This window comes from Bactrocera neohumeralis, chromosome 4, assembly GCF_024586455.1.
Source record: "Bactrocera neohumeralis isolate Rockhampton chromosome 4, APGP_CSIRO_Bneo_wtdbg2-racon-allhic-juicebox.fasta_v2, whole genome shotgun sequence".
NCBI lineage: Eukaryota > Metazoa > Arthropoda > Insecta > Diptera > Tephritidae > Bactrocera > Bactrocera neohumeralis.
Genome location: NC_065921.1, coordinates 74,563,251 through 74,586,002, shown reverse-complemented (window position 1 = coordinate 74,586,002; position 22,752 = coordinate 74,563,251). Strand labels below are relative to the sequence as shown.

Sequence of the window (22,752 nt, the reverse complement as noted above, 5' to 3'; positions counted from 1 at the left end):
TTCCCATCTTGCTAGAGGCATGGACGATGACAAAATCTGATGAGTCAGTGTTACGAGTTTTTGAGAGAAAGGTTATGGGAAAAATTATGGTTCTTTGAGTATTGGCTACGGCGAATACCGCAGTTTTTTTGTTTTTTTTTTAGATCGCCGAAAAAACAGGCCATGGTCGGATAAAATCCGAGTCAATTCCGGTGCGTAGAACCAGGTGTCGTGGGAATCGCGAATACCGCAGTCAATGGGCATGGACATGTCATCCGCGAGAATGAAAATACTTAAGCTCTGAGCAGAGGAAGCCGATGGAAAGATCAGGTGGAGAAGGAACTGGCTACACTTGGAATCCTCAATCCTCTTAATATTTAATGGAGTTTATTGCTTAGAAATATTTAACTAAATAATCAGTTCGTCAGTTGCCTAAGCAATCTTCCTCTTCAACTAACCAAACAAATTTTTGTCCAATCGTTGTTTGTGTTCACCTTTATTGAAAATCTCACAATTTTTACCTACATATTCAAAAGAAATACAGTTATTTAAGTACATATATTAAAATTTGGCTTATTGCGTATGAGCTTAAGAACTACACAAGTAAAGTGAAATCAGTGTTTAATGCAAATTCATACATAGAGACAACTCAAGAACATATGTTCACAAAAAAAAAAAAAAATAATTTAAACAATTACTTAAATGCGTTTTGGCGCTTTCAAACTATGGCAAATGGAAATTTATTGAACTGAAAAATGTAATTCGTCAAAGGATATAAAAATAAATGCTTTTTAGTACAAAAATTACGCCTTTAGAGTATGGTTAATTATTGCATATGTATATGTGTGACTATGCTACTTATTCAATTTGGCCAATATAAGCTGTTTATTACCGAATGCTAATCATATTTATTATTCAAATGATCACAACAATACAAATTTGTGCAGTGAACGCTCTTTAGTATTTCAGCCGTGTCCTTTGGTCTGTTTGCCTTTTCCTTTGCTCGCCTATGCGGTGCTGTCATTTAGAAAGCACCTTGTGGACGCACCTTCTTTTTGGGCTCGGCGAAGAGGATTTCGTAGAGTGCGGTGGGCAAGTGTTCGGCCATGAAAATTTCGATCTTTTCGCGTGCAGTCACCGGTGTGTAGCGTGCCATGGGGAAGGTGCGCGAGACGGCATCGATCAGCACACGCAGAGCGGGTTGTATGTCAGCGGTCTGTAGGGAGCAAGATGTTAGACGAGTTATGCCATATTCCTACTAATTTAATTGAACAATTTGCAATTATTACCTCTCTTGAGTACTTCTCCAATGAGGTCATAGCAGCTTCATAGTAATCTTCACCATAGGTTTTCTTCTGTTCGGAGGTCAATTGGGCCCACATTTCCTTAGCCTGAAAAGAGTATTTTATTAGTTAATTGAGAAAAAGGAGATGTATGTCAATCCTGTTGAATTCCAATAGTGGGTTAGAACCGAATTGACAGAAAAAGAGAGACCGACACGGATTATTTCTAGAATGCTGTTTTTGGATTTCGTTAAAACCTATGCTGGTAGGTCTAGTGCTCTTCCACCTTAGTATGTAAGAGTGAGACTCTACAGAAATGATTGGTGGTTTAATGCCAAGGTCCTCGTGACACTAAAACGCTGGCAAGCCTTAGAGGACGTTCCTGTTTTTCTTGATTGGCTCTAAACGTAGTTGGTATCTTGGACTTTGTATCACTACTGCGTTAACTTTGGGACTATAATAGTTTACTGCCTTGCCAGGAGGTTAATAGCGACTCAGAGTGGGGACCCCTATAGCAGGGGAACAAAAAATAATTCCGAAGATGTAGATAGAAATCGAACTCTTCGAAAACAGGCGAAGGCGTTGGCGGGTGGTCATTACCAGGGAAGACGGAATCGTCTTTCGGTAAAGACAATGTGAGATCGCGGGTTGTCAACAAAAGAGATGGGGAGGTAGTGGAAATTCGCAGAAACCCGCCAACACGGAGAAAAAGCGAGGCGGAGTCGTTACCAGCAGTAGTGGAATATCTGCGAGAATCATGAGGGGTACAGATGCCCCGGCATTTGCTAAGGATTCCGGACAAAAAACGTGACGGCAGCGGATTGAAATCTGCTCAGACGGTGAAGGTCTTAGAACGCTACGGTGGCAAAAATGCTGGACCGAAAATCTGAACAGTATCCTAATATGTACATTTGAATCGGCTAAGAGAGCGCTGAGCAGCGCTGATGTAAAAAGTGTGGGATTGAGCGATGTCCAATCAGCTTCAAAGCACCAAAGCAGGAGAGGGAAGACTCCCTCGACAAGAGATCACAGTTAAAAGCGACACTAACGTTTATCGAAATCGCTAAGATTGCAGGCTCTATTTAACTCTGGGTGTTTGGCCGTAGCAGGTAGAATGAAACCATCTGATGATGACTGAAAGCGGGTAGGGTCGGGTGGATATATATCTGTAGTCTTTATGAAGGAAGCCAGGCGAAATCCTGAGCCTGGGCCTGGGAAAGTGCCATGACCTCCACAAGCTGATAGGTTGTGCTGACGAACGGTCGGAATCCCCTTATAAGGAAACTGTCTCATGAGTGGGAGAAACTTCAAAGGGAGCTAGACTAGATCCGGTGCCTAAAGTGGTTCTACCACTACCATCTCGAGCTTGTGCCTGACTCTCAGCTTAACTCCCCACCCCCGATGAAAATGAGGATATGCTGCGATACTGCAATCCTTCTCTATACACTCACGTTTGGAGAGTGATGAGAGCAGCTACTTAGGGACAAAAGGACATATGGAAAATCGATCGATATCCCAAAAACTTTGGGAGTAATAGCCTATGTAAATACGTACCGATATTGCTAAATAGACGGCGCTATTCACGCTGATTATTTGTATGTACTATATGTACGAGTCAGACAGTCATAGTTCCAGAAAGCAAGTCCGTTCTAATCGGTATTATGTAGAGAGCATAAAAACCCCAATAATATACGATATTGCATCGTAATTCGAATCTCCGACGATGATAGTATCTTAAGTCTGTGTCATATTCTATATTATGTCTAGGCAGCCTAACACCTTTTTCCTCACTTTAAATAGTGAACCCGTACAAACTGCACATATTTTCAACAAGCTATTCCCCTACCGAACATATTCGCTCGTACCACGTGCGCATATATTACCGTTAATACTCCGTTGATGTTTATGGTAGCCATTTCGGGGTCGCATATGCACGGCGAAGTCGTAAAATGTGTAAGAGATGTGCAGCTGGTCAAGCGCAGGTAAGCGAGCCATTACATAGTTAAGTAAACGCAGAAAGTACTGGGAGGCGGCAAAAATGCGCTAATGCAACTCACTTACTTTAATGACCGTTAAGTAACTCGCTACGTTTATATTAGCCGCAATTATGGCGGCAACATATTTTTCGTTGAGATAACAAACTAGACAACGAGCAAAAGTTGCAAAAGGCTGGCTTTAAGGTCTCATTACATAACACCTAACTAGCGATATATTTTTTTATAATTTTCTAAGGCGTTCACTTGTTGCGCTCACCTGTTCACGCAATTCCGTCTCGCTGAGCCAACCGTTGCCGGGCGTAAATTCACCGGCTGCCACCACAGACACATCGACACCACGTTGGCGCATTTCCTGACGCAGACAACCGGCAAAACTCTCAATAGCCGCTTGGGTGGCGCCTTGAATGCCGCGCACTGGTGCCGGGATTTTGCTAAGGCCTGTAATTAGAGTTGTGTAGAAATGTAAGAGAAAGCAGAAAGACATGATAATTAGTAAATAATATACGCGCTGCTATCTTTTCGACGGAAAAGTTAATATATATGTATTAAAAGGCACACTGTACACACCTGAGGTCAAGAAGACAACGCGTCCAGTTGAGCGGCGAATTAACGGCAACATAATCTGGGTCAAACGTGCGGCACCTGCAGTGAAATTATACTGTTATTAGTCTTAAGTGCAAGTTTAAAGCTTTACGTAAAGCTTTTATGCAACGCTAGATGTCGCTGTTTGTGTTTGTTTTTTGTGTATTTTCAATTCTACCTATGGCTTGTTATTTGACTACACTCACCCAACAAATTCAAATCCAATGACTTGCGCAATACACCGAATGGAATCCACTCCAACTCTCCAAGCGCAACCCAGTGAGCACAATGCACCACAGCCCACAAGCCATAAGCGCCATCGGGCAAATGTTCGGAAATGTAGACAGCGGCCTCAAGTAGCTGGGTGGTGGGAGAAAGTGGAAGAAGCAGCAAGTTAATAAGGTAGTTGGGAAAAACTTAAATCTAATTTTGTTAATTTTAATAAAGTAAAGTGAGAAAACCTTTTAATAAAGCTTTTAAGCCCCCTTTAGCTGTTTAAAGAAGCTTTTACCTTAAACTTAAAAATGCCCAATTCCGTTTTTTAAGAAATCTTCTCGTCCGATTTAAATATTTAATAAAGCTTTTAAGTCCACTTTAGCTTTTCTATAAAGTTAAGTCCAATTTAGCTTTTTAATAAAGCTCTTAGGTGCAATTTAAATTTGTAAGAAAATCTTTAGGCCCACTTCGGCTTTTCAATAAAGCTTTTATGTAGCAACATGATGCAAAGTGACATTATGTAACTGAGTTATTTTTTTTATAGTAGTAGGAGAAAAAATGAACGAAGAGAGAACTAATATTTCAGCCATGAAAAATTTGAATCTAAAGTTGTATGATATTAAGAAATTAAAGCGAAAAAAAGGTTTTAATAAAGCTTGTTTGCCCAAGAAAGCTTTTTAAGAAATCTTTTAGATCGGTATTTGATATAAAAGGCTTGCAGGCGCCATATAGCGGTTTAAAAAAGTTTTTGAACCCATTTTAAAGCTTTAGCTTTGAGTTAGGGCAAGTTCATCAGTTAAAGAAAGCTTTTCAGTCCAATTCAGCTTTTAAGACAGCTTTTAAGCTCAATTTAGCTTTTAGGACGGTAAATAATATAAAAGTGTGACCATGTCACTGATTCAATGTTCGACATTAAAAGTAACTGCGAGGTTCAGTTGGTTTTACTTCCATAAAAATAGAAGAAGACACGACTAACGTCGGAGACTTCACCAACGATACATTTTCAGGTAAGTTATCCGATGACACAAAGTGTAGAGTAGCACAATTGAACTATAATGGAATGACGGGATAGTTTTGGCAATTCAGGGATCGAATCTTTGAAAAATTCTCTATATGAATAATTGGATCGACTTTGGTTCAGTGTTGGGTTGCTTTTACGGGAAGTAGCGAACTATAAAAAATAAACAAAAATTATTCAAAAGTTCACTAATGTTAACCCTACACATATTACAGCTTTAAAGCTACTTAGAAGCTTTCTAACACTGTTTGGTGGTTGTCTATAGTAAAAGCTCACTAAGGATAAGTCATACAGCTTTAAAGCTATCTAAAAGCTTTATAGCACTGTGTTGGTGGTTGTCTATACTAACAAAAGCTTAATCAAGTTTCAAACCAGAAAGAAGCTTTTTTACTTACAGTAATATTTGTAATTTAATTTGTTTAATATTTAAGTATACATAAATTTATTTTTACTTACAGATTTCTCCGAGCTCACATCCACATGCAACAATTTCAAACGGCCGGAAGTTTCTTCCTTCAGGATTTTCGCCTCATCTGATTCAGCGATGGGCACATTGAAGCCAGCATAGATAGTGAAACCTAAATCGTCGAGTTTCTTAGCCAAATACCAAGCGATGGGAGTTTCGCAGCCAGTAATGAGCACGCCTTTGCCATATGAGGAGACCTGTGGAATGTAAAAGAAGGGAGGAAATGAAACGAGTGTACATAAGAATACGATAATAATAAGACAAGCGAAAAATTTATTGTAAATTAAGTGCGACAATGTTTAAAATATATAATAGATATACCATTTATAAATATCGCACAATTATTTGTAGCTGACATTGAGTTTGACAGAGCGTATGAGTAATTTTCTTAAACGTTTGGATGCAACCAAATCATTTTTTGTCTGTTAAATTTTCAATAAACGAGAGTAATTTTTAAGATTTCATAAAAAAGTCTTGTGACTTAACTTCCTGCGTATTTAGAAGCCTTTTTAAAAAGTTAGCGACAATAAGAGAGTAAGCGCTCTATTTTTACAGCCCTTTTAGAGTCAGTTTCTGAACATTTTTTTTATAAAAAATTTCGAAAATTGGTTTAAATACGCTTTTACAAAATTCCTTACAAAAAGTAAGGATTTAAAACGCTTTACTTTTCGAAAACGAGTACCGTTATATTGCAATTTTGGTATACGCGAATACGCATAATAATGCTCCTGTTTGCCATATAGTGATTTCTCGCAAACTCAAGTGGCGCATATTATGCACGCGCTCCATATTGTTGACAACCACAAAAGGCCATAACAATCATATGCAGCCGTTATGTGGCGATTCCACTAATGAAAGTGATGGTCAGTCAAAAGCAGGCGCAGCAACAAAGAGCGCGGAGACCGCAGCAATAATGGATGAATGCATTAATATGTACGAGTATATAGCCGCCAAAATTGGTTGCGAAATTTTGAGAATAGATTAACAAGAGTCACAAGCCAGCTGCTGCATAGCCATGATGCCGGGAATGAAGAGTCCCCTGCACAACTGTCAGGAGTGAACACATACATACAAACATATACTATTGGTAGTTTTTGTGGAATATTTTTTAGGATTGCTTAAAGTTACCGCAGTTGATTTCAGTTTAGTCGATTGGATTTGAAGAGTGCAAATACTCATAAACTGTGGCTGGCTTACGGACAGATAGGGTATAAATATAGGATGATCGAAGTAGAGGTACTTTGTTTTTGAGATCACTCTTGGGTCGTCTCAAGCTGCCATGTTATTTTTGTTCGATATTGTTTGCCACTTCATCATGGAAAGACTTACGCCTGAACAACGTTCACAAATCGTTCAATTTTATTACGAAAATTCACATTCTCTGAAGGATGTGTTTCGACCGCTTTGCTCAACTTATGGTCAACATAATCGGCCTACTGCGCGTACAATTCGCAACACCAACACCCATCTTGAGACCCAGCATTCATTATTGTATAAAATTCGACCGAATACATCACGTCCAACACGAAGTGAAGAAAATATAGCAGCCGTAGCTGAGAGTGTACACGAAGACCGCGGAGAGTGGTTTCGGCGTCGTTCGCAGCAACATGGACTGATGTATTGAACGACTTGACATGTTTTACGTTGAGATTGCAACGTGAAGAGATTCAATAGCTGTCATTTCATGCAGAGAAAATAACGTGTTTTGGTCAATCAATGGCGACCGTTATTGTGCCATGATAACCGACTATTTGATGCCTGAAATTGAAGCCCGTGATCTCGGCGACATTTAGTTTCAACAAGACGACGTCACTTCCCACATATTGTATCAATCAATGGATTTATTAAGGGAACACTTCGGTAAGCAGGTAATTTCACGTTTTGAACCGGTAGATTGGCCACCAAGAACCTGTGATATCACACCGTTAGACTTTTTCCTGTGAATAGATGTAAAGTCTAAAGTCCATGGGGACAATACTGCTTCGGATTCTGGCCTTGGAGCAAAACATCACGCGTGTCATTCGCTAGTTACCAGCCGAAATGCACGAAAGAGTCATCGAAAATTGGTTTCAACGGATGGATCACCTGAAACATAGGCGCTATCAACATTTGAAAGATATAATTTTCAAAAAATAAATGCCAAAGAATAGTCTTTCGAATGATAATTAACATTCCCCATTAAATTTGAAAATTCTGTGTTTTTTCTTTGAAGTAGAAAGGAACCACGAAATCGATCTCTTTTCAGTATATCACATTGAGTATATTTCTACAAAAACCTTCATTTTATCGGTGAAGTAAGTTAAGAAAAATATTTTTTAAATGTTACAAATATATTCTTTATATTCCTGGTGTTCTATAAATAGCACAGCTAACGTTAAATTAAATCAATGCCTTTAAAAGTAACAGAGCACCTGTTGCTGTGCTGCCACCAACAACAATCCCACAGTGAATTGCTTCAATTTCACTCATACCCATGCAGCCTACAGCCCTTGTCAGGGCATCTGATTACACGAATATGCATAACTTATTCTATGTACGCATAGTACAGCATATCATGGCATGGCATATATGCACATATGTGTATACATATAGAAGCTACCTACAGGTGTAGGTGAGTACACATGGCGGCTGTTAGTCGCATGTATTTACTTTTGGCGCAACAGAAGCATAAATAAATAGTTACTTTTACGACTATATACGCTTATATATGTATATAGATACATATATATATATATGTGTACATATATTGCATACAAACATAAATATGTATTCCATTGTTTATATAAATAAGCTGTACAATGTTTTCGTGCTGCCTAAAACTGTTCCTAATTGGCAAGCTTGCGGCCTCTAATGCGATTTAACGAAACAAAGCAGCTGAGACATTCTCATATCAGTGTGAGAAAAGTAAAAAACGCTGCAAGGAGCATGAGAATGTTGTGACAATAAAGGTAAATGACGGTGTAAACATGAAGAAAGGCATAAGAAAGCAAAAGTAGCTGCCAAAGATGCGGCAGCCCAGCTTTTGTACGTGTACATGTATCCCTTAAAGAGGAGTTGAAAGAGGTGAGCGTAGGCGACTTCAGAAAAGAGAGGAGCATGTGTGATTGCCATACATTCTAAGAAATCGCTGTAATCTAAGCGTTTTCGTGGAATAGGTTTAAAGCGCTGCTTTTAAAGTTCAAATGTTAGCGGTTGATAGATGGTTGACTTCGCGGAACTGAAGTAAATAAATATTGGAAAATCACAGGACTTGTTTGTTGGTTCAAGTCTTGCAGATTGGAGATATGATGATTGTTAGTGGTGGAGTATATTTTATATAGATACCAAGATTTAATTAAATAAGATGAATCTTTCAACAGTTCTCCGAAAATATTATATGAGCTGCAGTAACTCGGAAAAAGCACTTGGAGGCAAATTTGTGGAGAGTAGTGGCCGAGCGCTGGTATTTATTTGTGAAGCAGCTCTCTATTTATCAGCTTTACTTGACCTTAGTCACCAAACAATGACGATGGAGCAGACATTCCATTGTCCGACCAAGATGAAGTTCGAATAGCAATTACCCAAGCAACAAAGCGGCGGCGGGTCGATGGTTTTCCGGCCAAGGTATTCGAAAACGGCGGAAAAGAACTCAAAAGGCGCCTGTATCAGCTTCTTTGTAGAATATGGTCGGACGAAAGCATGCCCGACGATTGGAATTTAAGTGTGTTTTGCTTAATCTAAAATCAGAGAGACCCCGGAAGCGAAGCGTATGGATCTGGTTATGAGCGAAGAGAAGACGTTGCACTCGCGACTTGGCTCCCACGTCACTGTTGACAGTCATAACTTCGTAGTCGTAGATAATTTCGGCTATTTTGGAACCAGTATTAATAGCAACAACAATATCAGCATCAAAATTCAACGTAGAATAACTCTGACCAACAGGTGCTACTTCGGACTGCATAGGCAATTGAGATATAAAGTCTTCTCCGGACGCACAAAGATCAAACTCTACAAGTCACTTATCAGCCCCGATCCCCAGAAATGGACGAAGACAACATTCGATGCGTCGGCGTCACGAATTTTCTAGAGAAAGGTTCTGCGGAAGATTTATGGTCCTTTAAGCATCGGCAATGGCGAATACCGCGGTCGATGGAACGATGGGTTGTACGAGATATACGACCACATTGACATAGGAAGAACAAGACTACCACGCCGTTAGAAAGACTAGTTGAAAAAGCTACACTTGGAATCTTTAATTGCCTGTAAAGCTCTGGTTAAATAAAGGATATTTACCAAAAAAGGAGCTTTGGTTAAGTCAATCAGATCTTAACTGATAGATGGTTGTCAACGAGACATTGAGGAAAAGGGCCTTAGACTAAAATGTTCAGACATTTGTGCTGTCAAACGAGCAACTCCTGCAGTTGGATATCAGCAAAGTTGGATTTCGGCAAAAACGCGATGAACCTATCCCAATTCTGCTTAGGTATTTTAATTGTACTTATATTTATATTTCGATGCTAAGGTATCCCAGAGTTAGCTCATACAAAGTATTCAGAAATTTTTCCTCAAAAGTGACTGCTACATCGTCCACGTAAGCAATAACCCAGATCGAAAGATTATTGACAACCATGATGCACAGAATTGACGTAAGAACACCTCCTTGTAGGGGTCTCTATTCACATTCCATTGCGCTTGGGTTCCGCTCCATTCCGCCACTATCGTGCTATCGCAGAGAAGTTTGAAGATGAGTAGCTTTAGGCTCGAGTTACTGCTAAATCTATTCAAAGCTGCAATGACTGCGTCAAGCAAAATGTTGTTGAACGCGCTCTCGTTATAGAGAAAGACTTCCATATATTCTTTTCGAGCCAGGAGACAAGAGTACGGAACCGTTGCCACGACAGTCAGGTCTACGTAACCGGAACTGGCCCAGATTTTTATCCGGCTAAGGACGGTCAACTCGGCAGAACTCCGCTGCCAAAACAACAACAAGTGCGGAACGCAGGGTCCGCTGACCTAATTTTGCCAAAGGCATGCTGTGCTCTTGAAAGTCGCTTTCTTGGGATACTACTAATCAATATCTCAAAGGTTTCCACTAAGAAAGAGAATAAGGTGATTGGTGTGAAATTTTTGGCTAACACATGCGAAGCCTTACCGGCTTTAGGCATGAACGCAATCCTAATCTGCCTCCAATTCACAGCTTTATATCACAATCTAATCCAGTTCGCTTAGATGGGTATCACCATTCTAGGTGAGTTCAATGGTTTGAATGAGGTTATCGCCCATATGAGGTTACGTACATCCAAAAGGCTAGAAAATGGTGCGCAGTCCATCTCGGGCACTCCGTCAGGTATTATCCCAGCGGTATAATTGCTCGGAGACTGAGCATCTAGGAGCAGCTTAAGACTGTCCTGACAACTCAAAGTGCATAAGGTTCCATTTTATCTTTAAATATGCCAAAGGATTGGGGTTCTTGGCAGCGATGCGCCTGAGCTTTAAAAATTCATGAGAACCTTCCAACTTTTCGCAAAACGCTTTCCACGAAGACTTCTTGGTCTTCCTTATTTCAGACTGCTGGATTGCGATTCCTACTTTGTATAACGCCTACCTACCAGCCCTGTTAAAGAACTGTCTATGAGAAGTCCTGATTGTCGAAAGTTTCAATGTACAACAGAAAGATTTCTATCTGCCACTTGGTGTGGTAGACTAAGACATAATAATTTCGATTTATAAATGAATTATTTTCGCGTCAGTTAACATTTTTTTTATTTTCTATATAAACAACATCGTGTCACTTCGTGATAAGACTAGTGTGAGTATCAGGCCGCAATGCAAACGTAGATAACTGCAAAGCTGACAAGAAAACATACCTGTACCACGCTATCAATAGATTTTGTGGTGGGTCTGCTCTCTTCCTGTAAAGCTGGGCTTCGCGGTAGTTTGAGCGCTGTGCTGCGGTTAGTTCCTGCACTAAAGCTACAGTGAGGTCTTCCAGATTATTGCCTTATTGTTGTTTCGAATCTTACTGGATGTCAGTTTGTAGAAGTTGTACTTTTTTGATTGTCCGACTTTGCGAGATCAATCACTTCGCGTGCTGAACAATCCTGAATCTTGAAGCTCTTCGGAGCTCACACTTTCAGATACTCATTTCGCATAATTTTATACACTGAACAGTGCATACTAAGTTTGTCACGACATTTATAACACCAAGAAGGAAGCTTTTGAGATCCTATTGAAAAAATATATATTGAGACTATTTAGCCATTTACGTCTGTCCATTCGTCTCTCCGTCTGTCTATTTATACGCGAACTAGTCCCTCAGTTTTCGAGATATCGACTTGAATTTTTGCATGTGTACTTTTTTCTTAAAAAAGCTGTTTATTTGTCGAAACCGTCAATATCAGACAACTATAGCATATAGCTGCCATACAAACTGACCGATCAAATTCAAATCCTTATATGGAGAACTCTTTGATTTGTCAAGTTGTCTTCATGAAATTTGGTACAGATTATTACTTGATACATTTCTTTTATCCTGGAAGAAACTGCTTAGATCGGACAACTATATCATATAGCTGCCATACAAAATGACCGATCAAACTCAAATCCTTATATGGAAAACTCTTTTATTTATCAAGCTGTCTTCTGGAAATTTGGCACAGGTTATTACTTGATACATTTCTTTTATCCTGGAAGAAACTGTTAAGATCGGACAACTATATCATATAGCTGCCATACAAACTGATCGATAAAACGCACGTCCTTATATAAAAAAGTCTTTTATTTGTCAAGCTGTCTTCCGGAAAGTTGGCACAGGTTATTACTTGACACATTTCTTTTATCCTGGAAGAAATTGTTAAGATCGAACAACTATATCATATAGCTGCCATATAAACTGATCGATATAACGCACGTCCTTATATGAAAAACTCTTTTATTTGTTGAGATACCTTTATGAAACTCGGCGTAAGTCAAGTTACACATTTCTTAAACTATTTCTATAATAAATAAAACACCTGTTAAGGGTATCATAGCTTCGGTGAAAGCCGAAGTTATCTCTTTTTCCCTTTTAGCATGCATTTAGAAAGTTAGATTGCATGCCTCGCAGCTAAATATAGAAACTGGGTCAAGTGATTGGGAAAAATAAAATAAATGCCGCTGCCGCATAGGATTTGATCAGCGTCACCTGCGACAGAGCGGTGGCACTGCTTAAAATCGCAAGAGTAAAATACGCCTTTAAGTCAACAAGTTTGACGTAAGTGCAATTTGTAGCAGCTACGGCCTTAACAGCGGCACGTGGCATGTACGTGTTGCATGTAGCTCAGCGCAACGATGCGTAGCGCAGCTACTCAAGGATGCAACAAAGTGTGCAATGTAAGAAATGGTGAAAGTGGCAAGCAGATGTGAAAAAACGGAAAAACCGTCAAAGTTGCGGGTATGGCGCGCACCGGGTCTGGAGTTCCGCGAAAGCGCTCGGGGCACGTGCAGTGATGCACCAAATGTTGGATGCTTATTTCCCACAGGAAATATGGCCAGCGCAATGGCGTGTGCATGTAACGGCAGGCTATATACTGGGTTGTTAGGTCATGGTTGTTGTTGTTGTTGAGTTTGGTTGTTGTGTTGTTGCAAAGTTTTGTTGTTGTTGTTAGGTTTTTTATATGATTTTTACGACAGTTTGTTTATACATTGTGTTGTTAAGTGTTTGTTGTTGTTGTTGTTGTTGTTGTTGTTGTTATTTCTGATTTTGTTTGTGTTGTTGCTGGTTAAGTTTTTGTTGTCACTTTCTTTTTCATTGTTTTTGTAACACACATGCATTTGTTGTTGTTGTTGTTGTTAATTTTTGTTGCTCTTGATTTTTGTTGTTGTTGTCAGTTTTTTCAGTGTTTTATAGCACATGTGCGTTTGTTGTTTTTTGCTTTTGTTGTTGTTGGTTTTGTTGTTGTAGTGAGTGGTTTTTTTTCATTATTTTGTAGTACATGTGCGTTTTTGGTTTTTGTTGTTTTTGTCAGTTTTTTCATTGCATTGTAGTACATGTGCGTTTGTGGTTTTTTGTTTTTGTTGTTCTTGTTGTTCTTCCCGATTTTTCTTTTTGTTGTTAGTTTCTTGTTCATTGCTTTTGTTGCACACATGCGCATGTAATCACGTAGGCTGACGCCGGCGCGCACGCGTACACTATTTGGCAGCTGATTGCATTGTTTTTGTGTTGGTTCGTCTGCTGACGCAAAACGGCTGTGTACTTGCCACACGCTTCGCTCTATTGTGCGCCTGCCATTATGTTGCATGTTTGCGTGCGCTTTTTGTGCTCCCACATTGTTTTGCATTTTTTCCACACTTTTTTCAATGTTTTTCTTGCATCTGTGTTTTGCTTGGCTTTGGTTGCGGAAATGTTGTCGCTTGTTTTATGCGTTGCCCTTTTCCGTTGTTTCCCATTGTGAGCGCTGTTTGTACGCTCTCAAGTTCCGAGAAAATGCGGTCTACTCGCGGTAGTTTTTTTGTTATTGTTTTCGCCTACAAACGCTGCTAATTTAAAATGTTGCGGTTGGCTGGCGGCGCTGCTGCTGTTACTCTTGCTCGTTTGTAAGGCGCTTGTTTATTTCTTTGCTTTGGCGCATTGTTGTTGTCTGCTCATTTCGTTAGTTACTCCATTGTGATTACAAAACATGTCCTACTAACTACGCTGGCTACACGGCCATCTACATGTCAAAGTGAGTGACACATGTTGCACCCACGCACTTTGTGTACGCCGTAGCTGTGTGTAGGGTACACTGTGGCGTATACGCAACGACAAGTGCGCACCATGACTTACAACGTTGTGCTTTTGTGCCGTTTTCACCTTAAAATAAATCATTCTTTACTATTTACACTACACCTTCAAGCTGTTATTTATTTGTTTGTTTCATCGCACAGCCTGTTCGGTTGCCCACAGTCACTGTGCGCACATTTATAAATTACGTTTTACTAGCTTGATTCATTGTCGGCATCGGCAAGTTTTTGCCGCTTGGGGATATTTTTAGTTGCACTTTTCTGCTGAAATTCGTTTACTTACTATCGGCGTTGTTATCTTATTTACAGCACCGAAAAAAACTCAATTAGCAACAATTCACTTTTTGAAGTGTAGATTAATCATACGCCCTGTACACCCAACAACGCCTGGTCACTTGCAAAGTTGCAGCAGGCAGGCAATTGAATTGCAACATTTGCAAAGCGAGTGTTTGCAATCAAGTAAGTGTTTTTTCGCACACCAAAAAAGTTTTATGTACGTAAGTGAATTTTTTGGATGCTTTTAGAATTTTAGAACAGAAAATAATGAAAAAATAAAGTAAAAAAAATTAAATTTAACCTAAAAATTATATTATAAATAAAATGAGAAAATAAAAAATAGTTTAAAAAAATTAATAAAATAAACAAAATAAATTTAATTAAATAAATAAAATAAAATAAAATAAAAGAAAACAAATTAAAATAAAATAAAATAAAATAAGTAAAATAAAATAAAGTATAATAAAATAAAATACAATAAAATAAAATAAAATAAAATAAAATAAAATAAAATAAAATAAAATAAAATAAAATAAAATAAAATAAAATAAAATAAAATAAAATAAAATAAAATAAAATAAAATAAAATAAAATAAAATAAAATAAAATAAAATAAAATAAAATAAAATAAAATAAAATAAAATAAAATAAAACAAAATAAAATAAAATAAAATAAAATAAAATAAAATAAAATTAAATAAAATAAAATAAAATAAAATAAAATAAAATAAAATAAAATAAAATAAAATAAAATAAAATAAAATAAAATAAAATAAAATAAAATAAAATAAAATAAAATAAAATAAAATAAAATAAAATAAAATAAAATAAAATAAAATAAAATAAAATAAAATAAAATAAAATAAAATAAAATAAAATACAATAAAATAAAATAAAATAAAATAAAATAAAATAAAATAAAATAAAATAAAATAAAATAAAATAAAATAAAATAAAATAAAATAAAATAAAATAAAATAAAATAAAATAAAATAAAATAAAATAAAATAAAATAAAATAAAATAAAATAAAATAAAATAAAATAAAATAAAATAAAATAAAATAAAATAAAATAAAATAAAATAAAATAAAATAAAATAAAATAAAATAAAATAAAATAAAATAAAATAAAATAAAATAAAATAAAATAAAATGAAATGAAATAAAATAAAAGAAGATAATATAAAATAAAATAAAATAAGAAAAAAAATAAAACAAAATAAAACAAAAATAAATAATTTAAAAAAATAATTTTAACCGTAATATAATTTACAAATATAGAAGATTCTTTATAAGAAAACGTGATTTTGATTCTTCAGTTTATATGTTAGTTATACACTATACATAGTGATATGGGGCCACAGTTGCCGGATGGTGAATGGCCTATGCTAAGTAAGTTAGCTGCGCATAGTAATACACAGCCCCCGACCAAGAGCTGCTGGAGAGGAGGGCTTGGTTAAAACGCTTAATGCGCCCAATGAATCTCCGGCGAAAAGATGGCGCTTTAAATAAGCTTCCACAACCCCCACCGGGGTTACACCGAGGGAGAACTTACCCACGAGATGTAGGCAACTAAACAACCTGACAAAACTAAAGAAAATATAGCCTCAAAGGAAGCAACGGCCACACAAAGACTACGAACACAAAGAGAAGGGATGTGCACCTCAGTTGCCACCACGCGGCAAACCAGGTCACAAATTGAAAGAGTGCACCTGTGAAGAGGCTAAACACGAAAAAATGTACACGGACTCTGCAAAATGTACGCTATATGGGAACTACCAAACAAATGAATATTCTACAGGCCAATGCTGCTGAAAGAGACATGTACCTGGCTAGAAGATAGTCACTCTACCGCTGCTATATGGTTACCTTTTTACAGTAATTAGCTGCTACTTGACGACAGTATACAAGAATTCAAAGAAAAGATCGACAATATAGAGGAGCCAAGTCTATAGAAGCTCAACTAACTATCGCCAGAGACGTAAATTTGAAAATTTGAGCCGTAGAAAAGAGAATGCCAAACACGGACTCTGAGAGGAAAGCGCTTTTTAGATGTGGCTGCGCGGCTTGGTCTAATAATGCTCAACCACGTTTAGAAGACCGGGATGAGAGAAATCCACACCAGAAATTACCTAATCATCAGAACGCATGACAGGCTCAATAAAGAAATGGAAAAATCTAGAGATTGACAATGGAGCGAACGCTAACCAGCACTGAAAATAAAGACCGCAGAATGACTCGCAGTACTCCTAAATATGAACAACGCCTGCCTGGAAGAATATTTCTTAAAATTTGGAAGAACTTGTTCTAGTCAGCAATGGAAAAGGGGATCCCAGCTTGCCATCAGCATATCGCCTACTATGCATGAATGACACAGCGGGAAAACTCTGTGAAAGGCTATTTCAACCTAGAATGAAAGCGGCTATCAATGAAGCTGGCTCTCCCTCAGACAGCACGGTTTAGGATCCGGAAGTGTCAAGTGTTAAAGTCACACAACGTAGATGCCCCAGATACAAGCGAATAGTTCTGTAGACGACTTTAGACGTTCGAAATGGGTGGACATGATCGCACATTAGAAAAAAAATTAGAATTCTTGATTACCTCAATGCTGTGGTACGGAGCTAAATTAGTAACAGAAACTGCGTCAGGAGCAGCACAAAAGTCTATTTTCCGGCCAGACCTGTAGAACATCAGCTACGATGCTATACTGTACCTCGAAATACGCAACGAATCGTAATTAATTAGCTATGCGGACGACATTGTAGCAGTAATTACAGGAAGAGACACAGAAGAAACGCAAAAAAACTTAAGTAGGTCATGATTCGGACGCAAGCACGGCCTTACTCACACAGCCACAAGCTCTTCTTATAGCCGAGTTAACAACAGCGCGCCAGTCGTTTCTTCTTTTCGCAACGTCGCTCCAACTTGAAATTCCAAGCGAAGCCAGGTCCTTCTCCAGCTGGTCTTTCCTACGGAGTGGAGGTCCTCCTCTTCCTCTGCTCTTCCTCGGTGTGTACTGCGTCGAATACTTTCAGTGTTGGAGTGTTTTCGTCCATACGTACGACCTGACTTAGCCAGCGCAGCCGGTGCCTCTAGATTCGCTGAACTATGTCAATATCGTTGTATATTTCATACAGCTTATCATTCCATCGAATGCGATGTTCGCCGTGACCAACGCGCAAACGACCATAAATCTTTCGCAGAACCTTTCTCTCGAAAACTCCTAAGGCCGACTCACCAGATGTTGTCATCGTCCATGGCTCTGCACCATAAGCTCGATAAAACAGAACTACTACTGCTGACAAACGAGCCTATTCCTCTTGTAAAAAGCATACAGAAGACTACGGATGTTGTTAGACCCAAAAAACAGTAAACTATCTCAGCGTAAGACTGGACCCCAGACTAACCTTCTGGGTACAAATCCAGTATCACGCAGGAAAGCCATCAAAAATCACCTCCCAAATTATCAGACTAGTGGCATAATAGGAGACCTCAGGAAAGAAAAGAGAAAGCTCCTAATGTCGATGGTAATCAGTGTTCTTTCATACGAAGCTGAAATCTGGGCAGATTTGCTTAAAAAGAAAAAATGGCGTAAGTTATTGTCTAGAGTGTATCGCATTGCAACCCTCAGAGTTGCTTTAGCCTACCGAACAGTGTCAGGTAATGCAAATAAAATGGCTGTGGGAACTAAAGAAAGGAGATGAAAATAACAAGAGCGCAATTAACTGAATAAAGAACAAGTAAGGAAGGCTAAGTTCGGGTGTCACCGAACATTTTATACTCTCGCATGATAAAGTGATAATCGAGATTTCATTATCCGCCATTTACATATTTTTCAAATACCGTATTTGTGTAAAGTTTTATTCCGCTATTATCATTGGTTCCTAATGTATATGTATGTGTATTATACAGAGAAGGCATCAGATGGAATTCAAAATAGCGTTATATTGGAAGAAGGCGTGGTTGTGAACCGATTTCACCCATATTTCGTACATGTCATCAGGGTGTTAAGAAAATATTATATACCGAATTTCATTGAAATCGGTTGAGTAGTTCCTGAGATATGGTTTTTGGTCCATAAGTGGGCGACGCCACGCCCATTTTCAATTAAAAAAAAAAGCCTGGGTGCAGCTTCCTTCTGCCATTTCTTCCGTAAAATTTAGTGTTTCTGACGTTTTTGTTAGTCGGTTAACGCACTTTTAGTGATTTTCAACATAACCTTTGCATGGGAGGTGGGCGTGGTTATTATCCGATTTCTTCCATTTTTGAACTGTATATGGAAATGCCTGAAGAAAACGACTCTGTAGAGTTTGGTTGACATAGCTATAGTAGTTTCCGAGATATGTACAAAAAACTTAGTAGGGGGCGGGGCCACGCCCACTTTTCCAAAAAAATTGCGTCCAAATATCTCCCTCCCTAATGCGATCCTTTGTGCCAAATTTAACTTTAATATCTTTATTTATGGCTTAGTTATGACACTTTATACGTTTTCGGTTTCCGCCATTTTGTGGGCGTGGCAGTGGGCCGATTTTGCCCATCTGCGAACTTAACCTTCTATGGAGCCAAGGAATACGTGTACCAAGTTTCATCATGATATCTCACTTTTTACTCAAGTTACAGCTTGCACGGACGGACGGACGGACAGACAGACATCCGGATTTCGACTCTACTCGTTACCCTGATCACTATGGTATATATAACTCTATATCTGACTCTTTTAGTTTTAGGACTTACAAACAACCGTTATGTGAACAAAACTATAATACTCTCCTTAGCAACATTGTTGCGAGAGTATAAAAACACGATACTCGCATGACAACGAAGATGGGAGAATGAGAGAGGAGGCAGATGGACGGCCAGACTTATAAGAGATTTAAACTTATGAATAAATCGCAAATTTAGTGAAGTCGACTTTTGTACAACTCAGCTGTTATTCGGACACGGATACTTTTAAAATTACCTCCACAGAATGGGAAAAGTCGAAAAGCCGTCATGTCTATACGAAGCGACAGAAGACGACGCTTAACACACATTTAACCCTGGTCGAGACCAACGGTCTGATACACTTAGTCGAGACCAATGGTGCTTGGCTAGGCCAAGTGGTGTTTACATACATTTGTATGGAAATACGTGTTGTATTTAGGCTCATATCTGTACAATATAGATACATTTTTGAAATTTCATACCTCTCGATTTGGTTGAAATCAAATTGACTGCCTTGTTCACGCTTGGCGTGGCAATAGCGTTCACAAAAAATGTAACATTTTGAGAAAAATTACATTTTTCTTAACCTTTAAAACGCTCTAGCGGCTAAAGTATTTGACTTAGATAAACATACAAACCAATTTGGACATGTAACGAACATGAAAACAGATAAATCAACCGTGCGAAGTGATAGAAACATACCAAAGTTCATATATTTTCATACAAAATATATGCGGTCTAGCCATGTTATATTATAATATCCTTTTTTCGTCCTTTTCGATACGATATACTTGAATTTTTTTTCTGAATTCTATAGACAATAAAATTCTAGGAAGCTACCTGGAAGCGCAAGTCGTTTGCTACACTCTAAATATATATTTAAATAACATTTAAAAACAAAATATGCCTGGCCAGACCCTAGGGTCTCGATGAGGGTTAAATGTGTGCGATGGCAACAAGAAGGCACCGTTATAGAGGACATGGTTGGTCCAAAAAACGGGGACAATTCAATCAGCGTCATGGCGGAGAGCGAAGAAAACTGAGGTAATATCCAGAAAGTAACCTTGCAGCGATACCTCCCCTCTCTTTTCTTTCTTTACTCGCCATTCTAGAACAAAGGTTAAACTCAAAAAACCGATCAGCCGGAAAATTACAAGGACAGTACTCACTAATTTAGGGAAAGGAAAGTAATGCAAATGCCACAGAAACAACAAATTCACATGCCACACATACATACACACACACACACACACATACGCAATAAAAACCGCAACGCTTTGGCAAGGGCGTTGAAATTTATTTAATTTTTGATGCTCAGCTGTTGGCCCCTGCCACACTCAGGCAGTCAGTCAAACCGTGACAATGCAAAGCGGGAGGCGCCAAAGCAACAGTAGGAGAAGGAACGCAAATTATGTTGTAAAAACACGAATAATTGGGAAATGAAGCAAAAGCGGAAGAGCGCTGATTGTGTGGTAGGTCGAAAAGAAGGCACAGAGAATCGGACAAATGCCCCTAATAATACGGCAGTTGGTTGATTTTTGTGCGTGTGTGTGTTTTTGTCGTTGCGTTTTGGATGCGCATTTCGTAAATTTCCGGTTAATTAATTTATAACGAAACCTAAGTTCAACGACACTCATTTAACGGGCAAAGCATACACAACAACATGCCGTTATACGCCTAAAAATTAACCACGAAATGTTGAAAGGCGAGTCGACTGTAAGGTGGAAAGCAAAAGGAAAAAAATCAATGAAAAAAGTAATGAAATAAACACAGCTGTGTAATGGTTATAGGCATTTAGACAGACATTGGCTTTTTCACGAGTAGGCAAATGAGCTGTAATGAGCGAAGTGCTTGGAAGGAGCTGCGAAGGAGTCACGAAGTTGGGGGATAGCTGAAAGGCAAATTGAACGTAAAGGAAAAACGCATTACGATAACCGAAGACACTTGTTAAGCGATAACAGGTCAATAGAAAAAAGCCTCCGTTCTGCCACCTAAATGACGATAGTAGAATTAAATCCATAACCTTCGAAAGCCGCGTATATAAATTGAAGCAAAATTGTCTTGATGAACAGTTTCCAGACACTGTAACAGGAAAATTAGTCCTGAAGGACGGGTATCCTAAATTTAGAAGTGGTAAAATGAGCAGAATGATGAGACGGTGAACTCAATGGACGTCCAGAAGAAGTTCTTACCGAGGAAAATATCAAAAAAGTGCCGAAAATAGTTTTGGATGCCAATAAAGTGAAGTTGTTTGCGATAGCTGAGACTCTGAAGATATCAAAGAAACCTGTTGGATATATTGTGAACGAATATTTATGTATGCGAAAGCTCTGTGGAAAGTGGGTGCCGCGGGAGTTCTTAGTTCATCAAAAGCAAAAACGAATTGACGATTCGAAGCAGTGCTTGGAGATGTTCAAGTGTAATAAACCCGAGTTTTTACGTCGATATGGGTCAATGGTTTAATCATGGCGCCATCATTTAAGCCCCGAGTCTAATCGACAGTCATCCGAGTGGACTGCACACGATGAAACCGCTTCAAAGTCTGGAAAAACCCAACATTCGGCAGGCAAGGCTATGATGTAAAATAAAATAATTTTTATTGACTACCTTGAAGAAAGAGGGATCATCAACGGCGTATATTATATAGCATTATTGGACCGTTTGAGGAACGAAGTCGTCGAAAAACTGGCGCATTTGAAGAAAATGGAACTTCACCTTGTCACAAGGCAGTGAAAACATTGGTAAAACTCCATAAATTGGACTTCGAATTGTTTCCGCAACCACCGTACTCTGCTGATATGAGCCCCAGCGACTATTTTCTGCTTTTAGGTCTCCAAAGAATGCTCGCAGAGAAGAAATTTTCGTCGAATGAAGAGGTGATCGCACACACAGAGGACTATCTTGAAGCAAAGAACAAATCACACTACAAAAATGGTATCGAAATGTTGAAAGGTCGCTATAATCAGTGTTTCACGCTTGAAGGGAACTATGTTGAATATAAAAAACGAATTTTGCTTAAACAATTTTTTTAACTATGGAAGGCTGGGGACTTTCCAATTGACCTGTTATGTATTATTTGACTTAAGTAGATTGATTTTAATACAAATATCTCCGACATGAAGAAAACTCTAGCAATGGAACTAAGTTAGTGTATGCGAGAGTGTAAAAAAGGTATAAAATGTTCAGTTACTCCTGAACCTAACACTTCCTTACTTGCTTTAAATATTTTTTATCTTATTAGGTGAATATACTTTCACTTTTAATTGGCTATAAATATCCTCACTAAAGCAGAGCGATATAAACTCTCTAAGGAAGTGGACTTTTGCTACTTTACTGTTAATTTAAATTCTTCATTAGTGACGAGGACATAAAATCTCATTTCAATGCCATTTTAAAACGCACATCTGTCGGTTAAAAAGCTGTCTCGTTGTCCTTGCGGCAGACAACTGTTGCGCTCGCCACTTGTAATTGTCCATATGAAATTGCATTTGC

At 38.3% G+C, this 22,752-nt stretch overlaps 1 protein-coding gene across 2 annotated transcripts in view; it reads right to left on the bottom strand.

Annotated features, from left to right (window-relative positions):
- Nucleotides 1–427: 427 nt before the first annotated feature.
- Nucleotides 428–22,752, bottom strand: part of LOC126756690 (D-beta-hydroxybutyrate dehydrogenase, mitochondrial) — a 95,557-nt gene continuing 73,232 nt past the window's right edge. For both annotated transcript variants that reach the window (XM_050469932.1, XM_050469934.1), the window contains exons 4-9: nt 5,532–5,738; nt 4,048–4,201; nt 3,827–3,901; nt 3,516–3,697; nt 1,269–1,370; nt 428–1,195 (exon numbers count right to left, since the gene is read on the bottom strand). In XM_050469932.1, the coding sequence (XP_050325889.1) occupies nt 1,004–1,195; nt 1,269–1,370; nt 3,516–3,697; nt 3,827–3,901; nt 4,048–4,201; nt 5,532–5,738 (912 nt within the window). In that variant the 3' untranslated portion in view covers nt 428–1,003. The remainder of the gene's footprint in view (nt 1,196–1,268; nt 1,371–3,515; nt 3,698–3,826; nt 3,902–4,047; nt 4,202–5,531; nt 5,739–22,752) is intronic.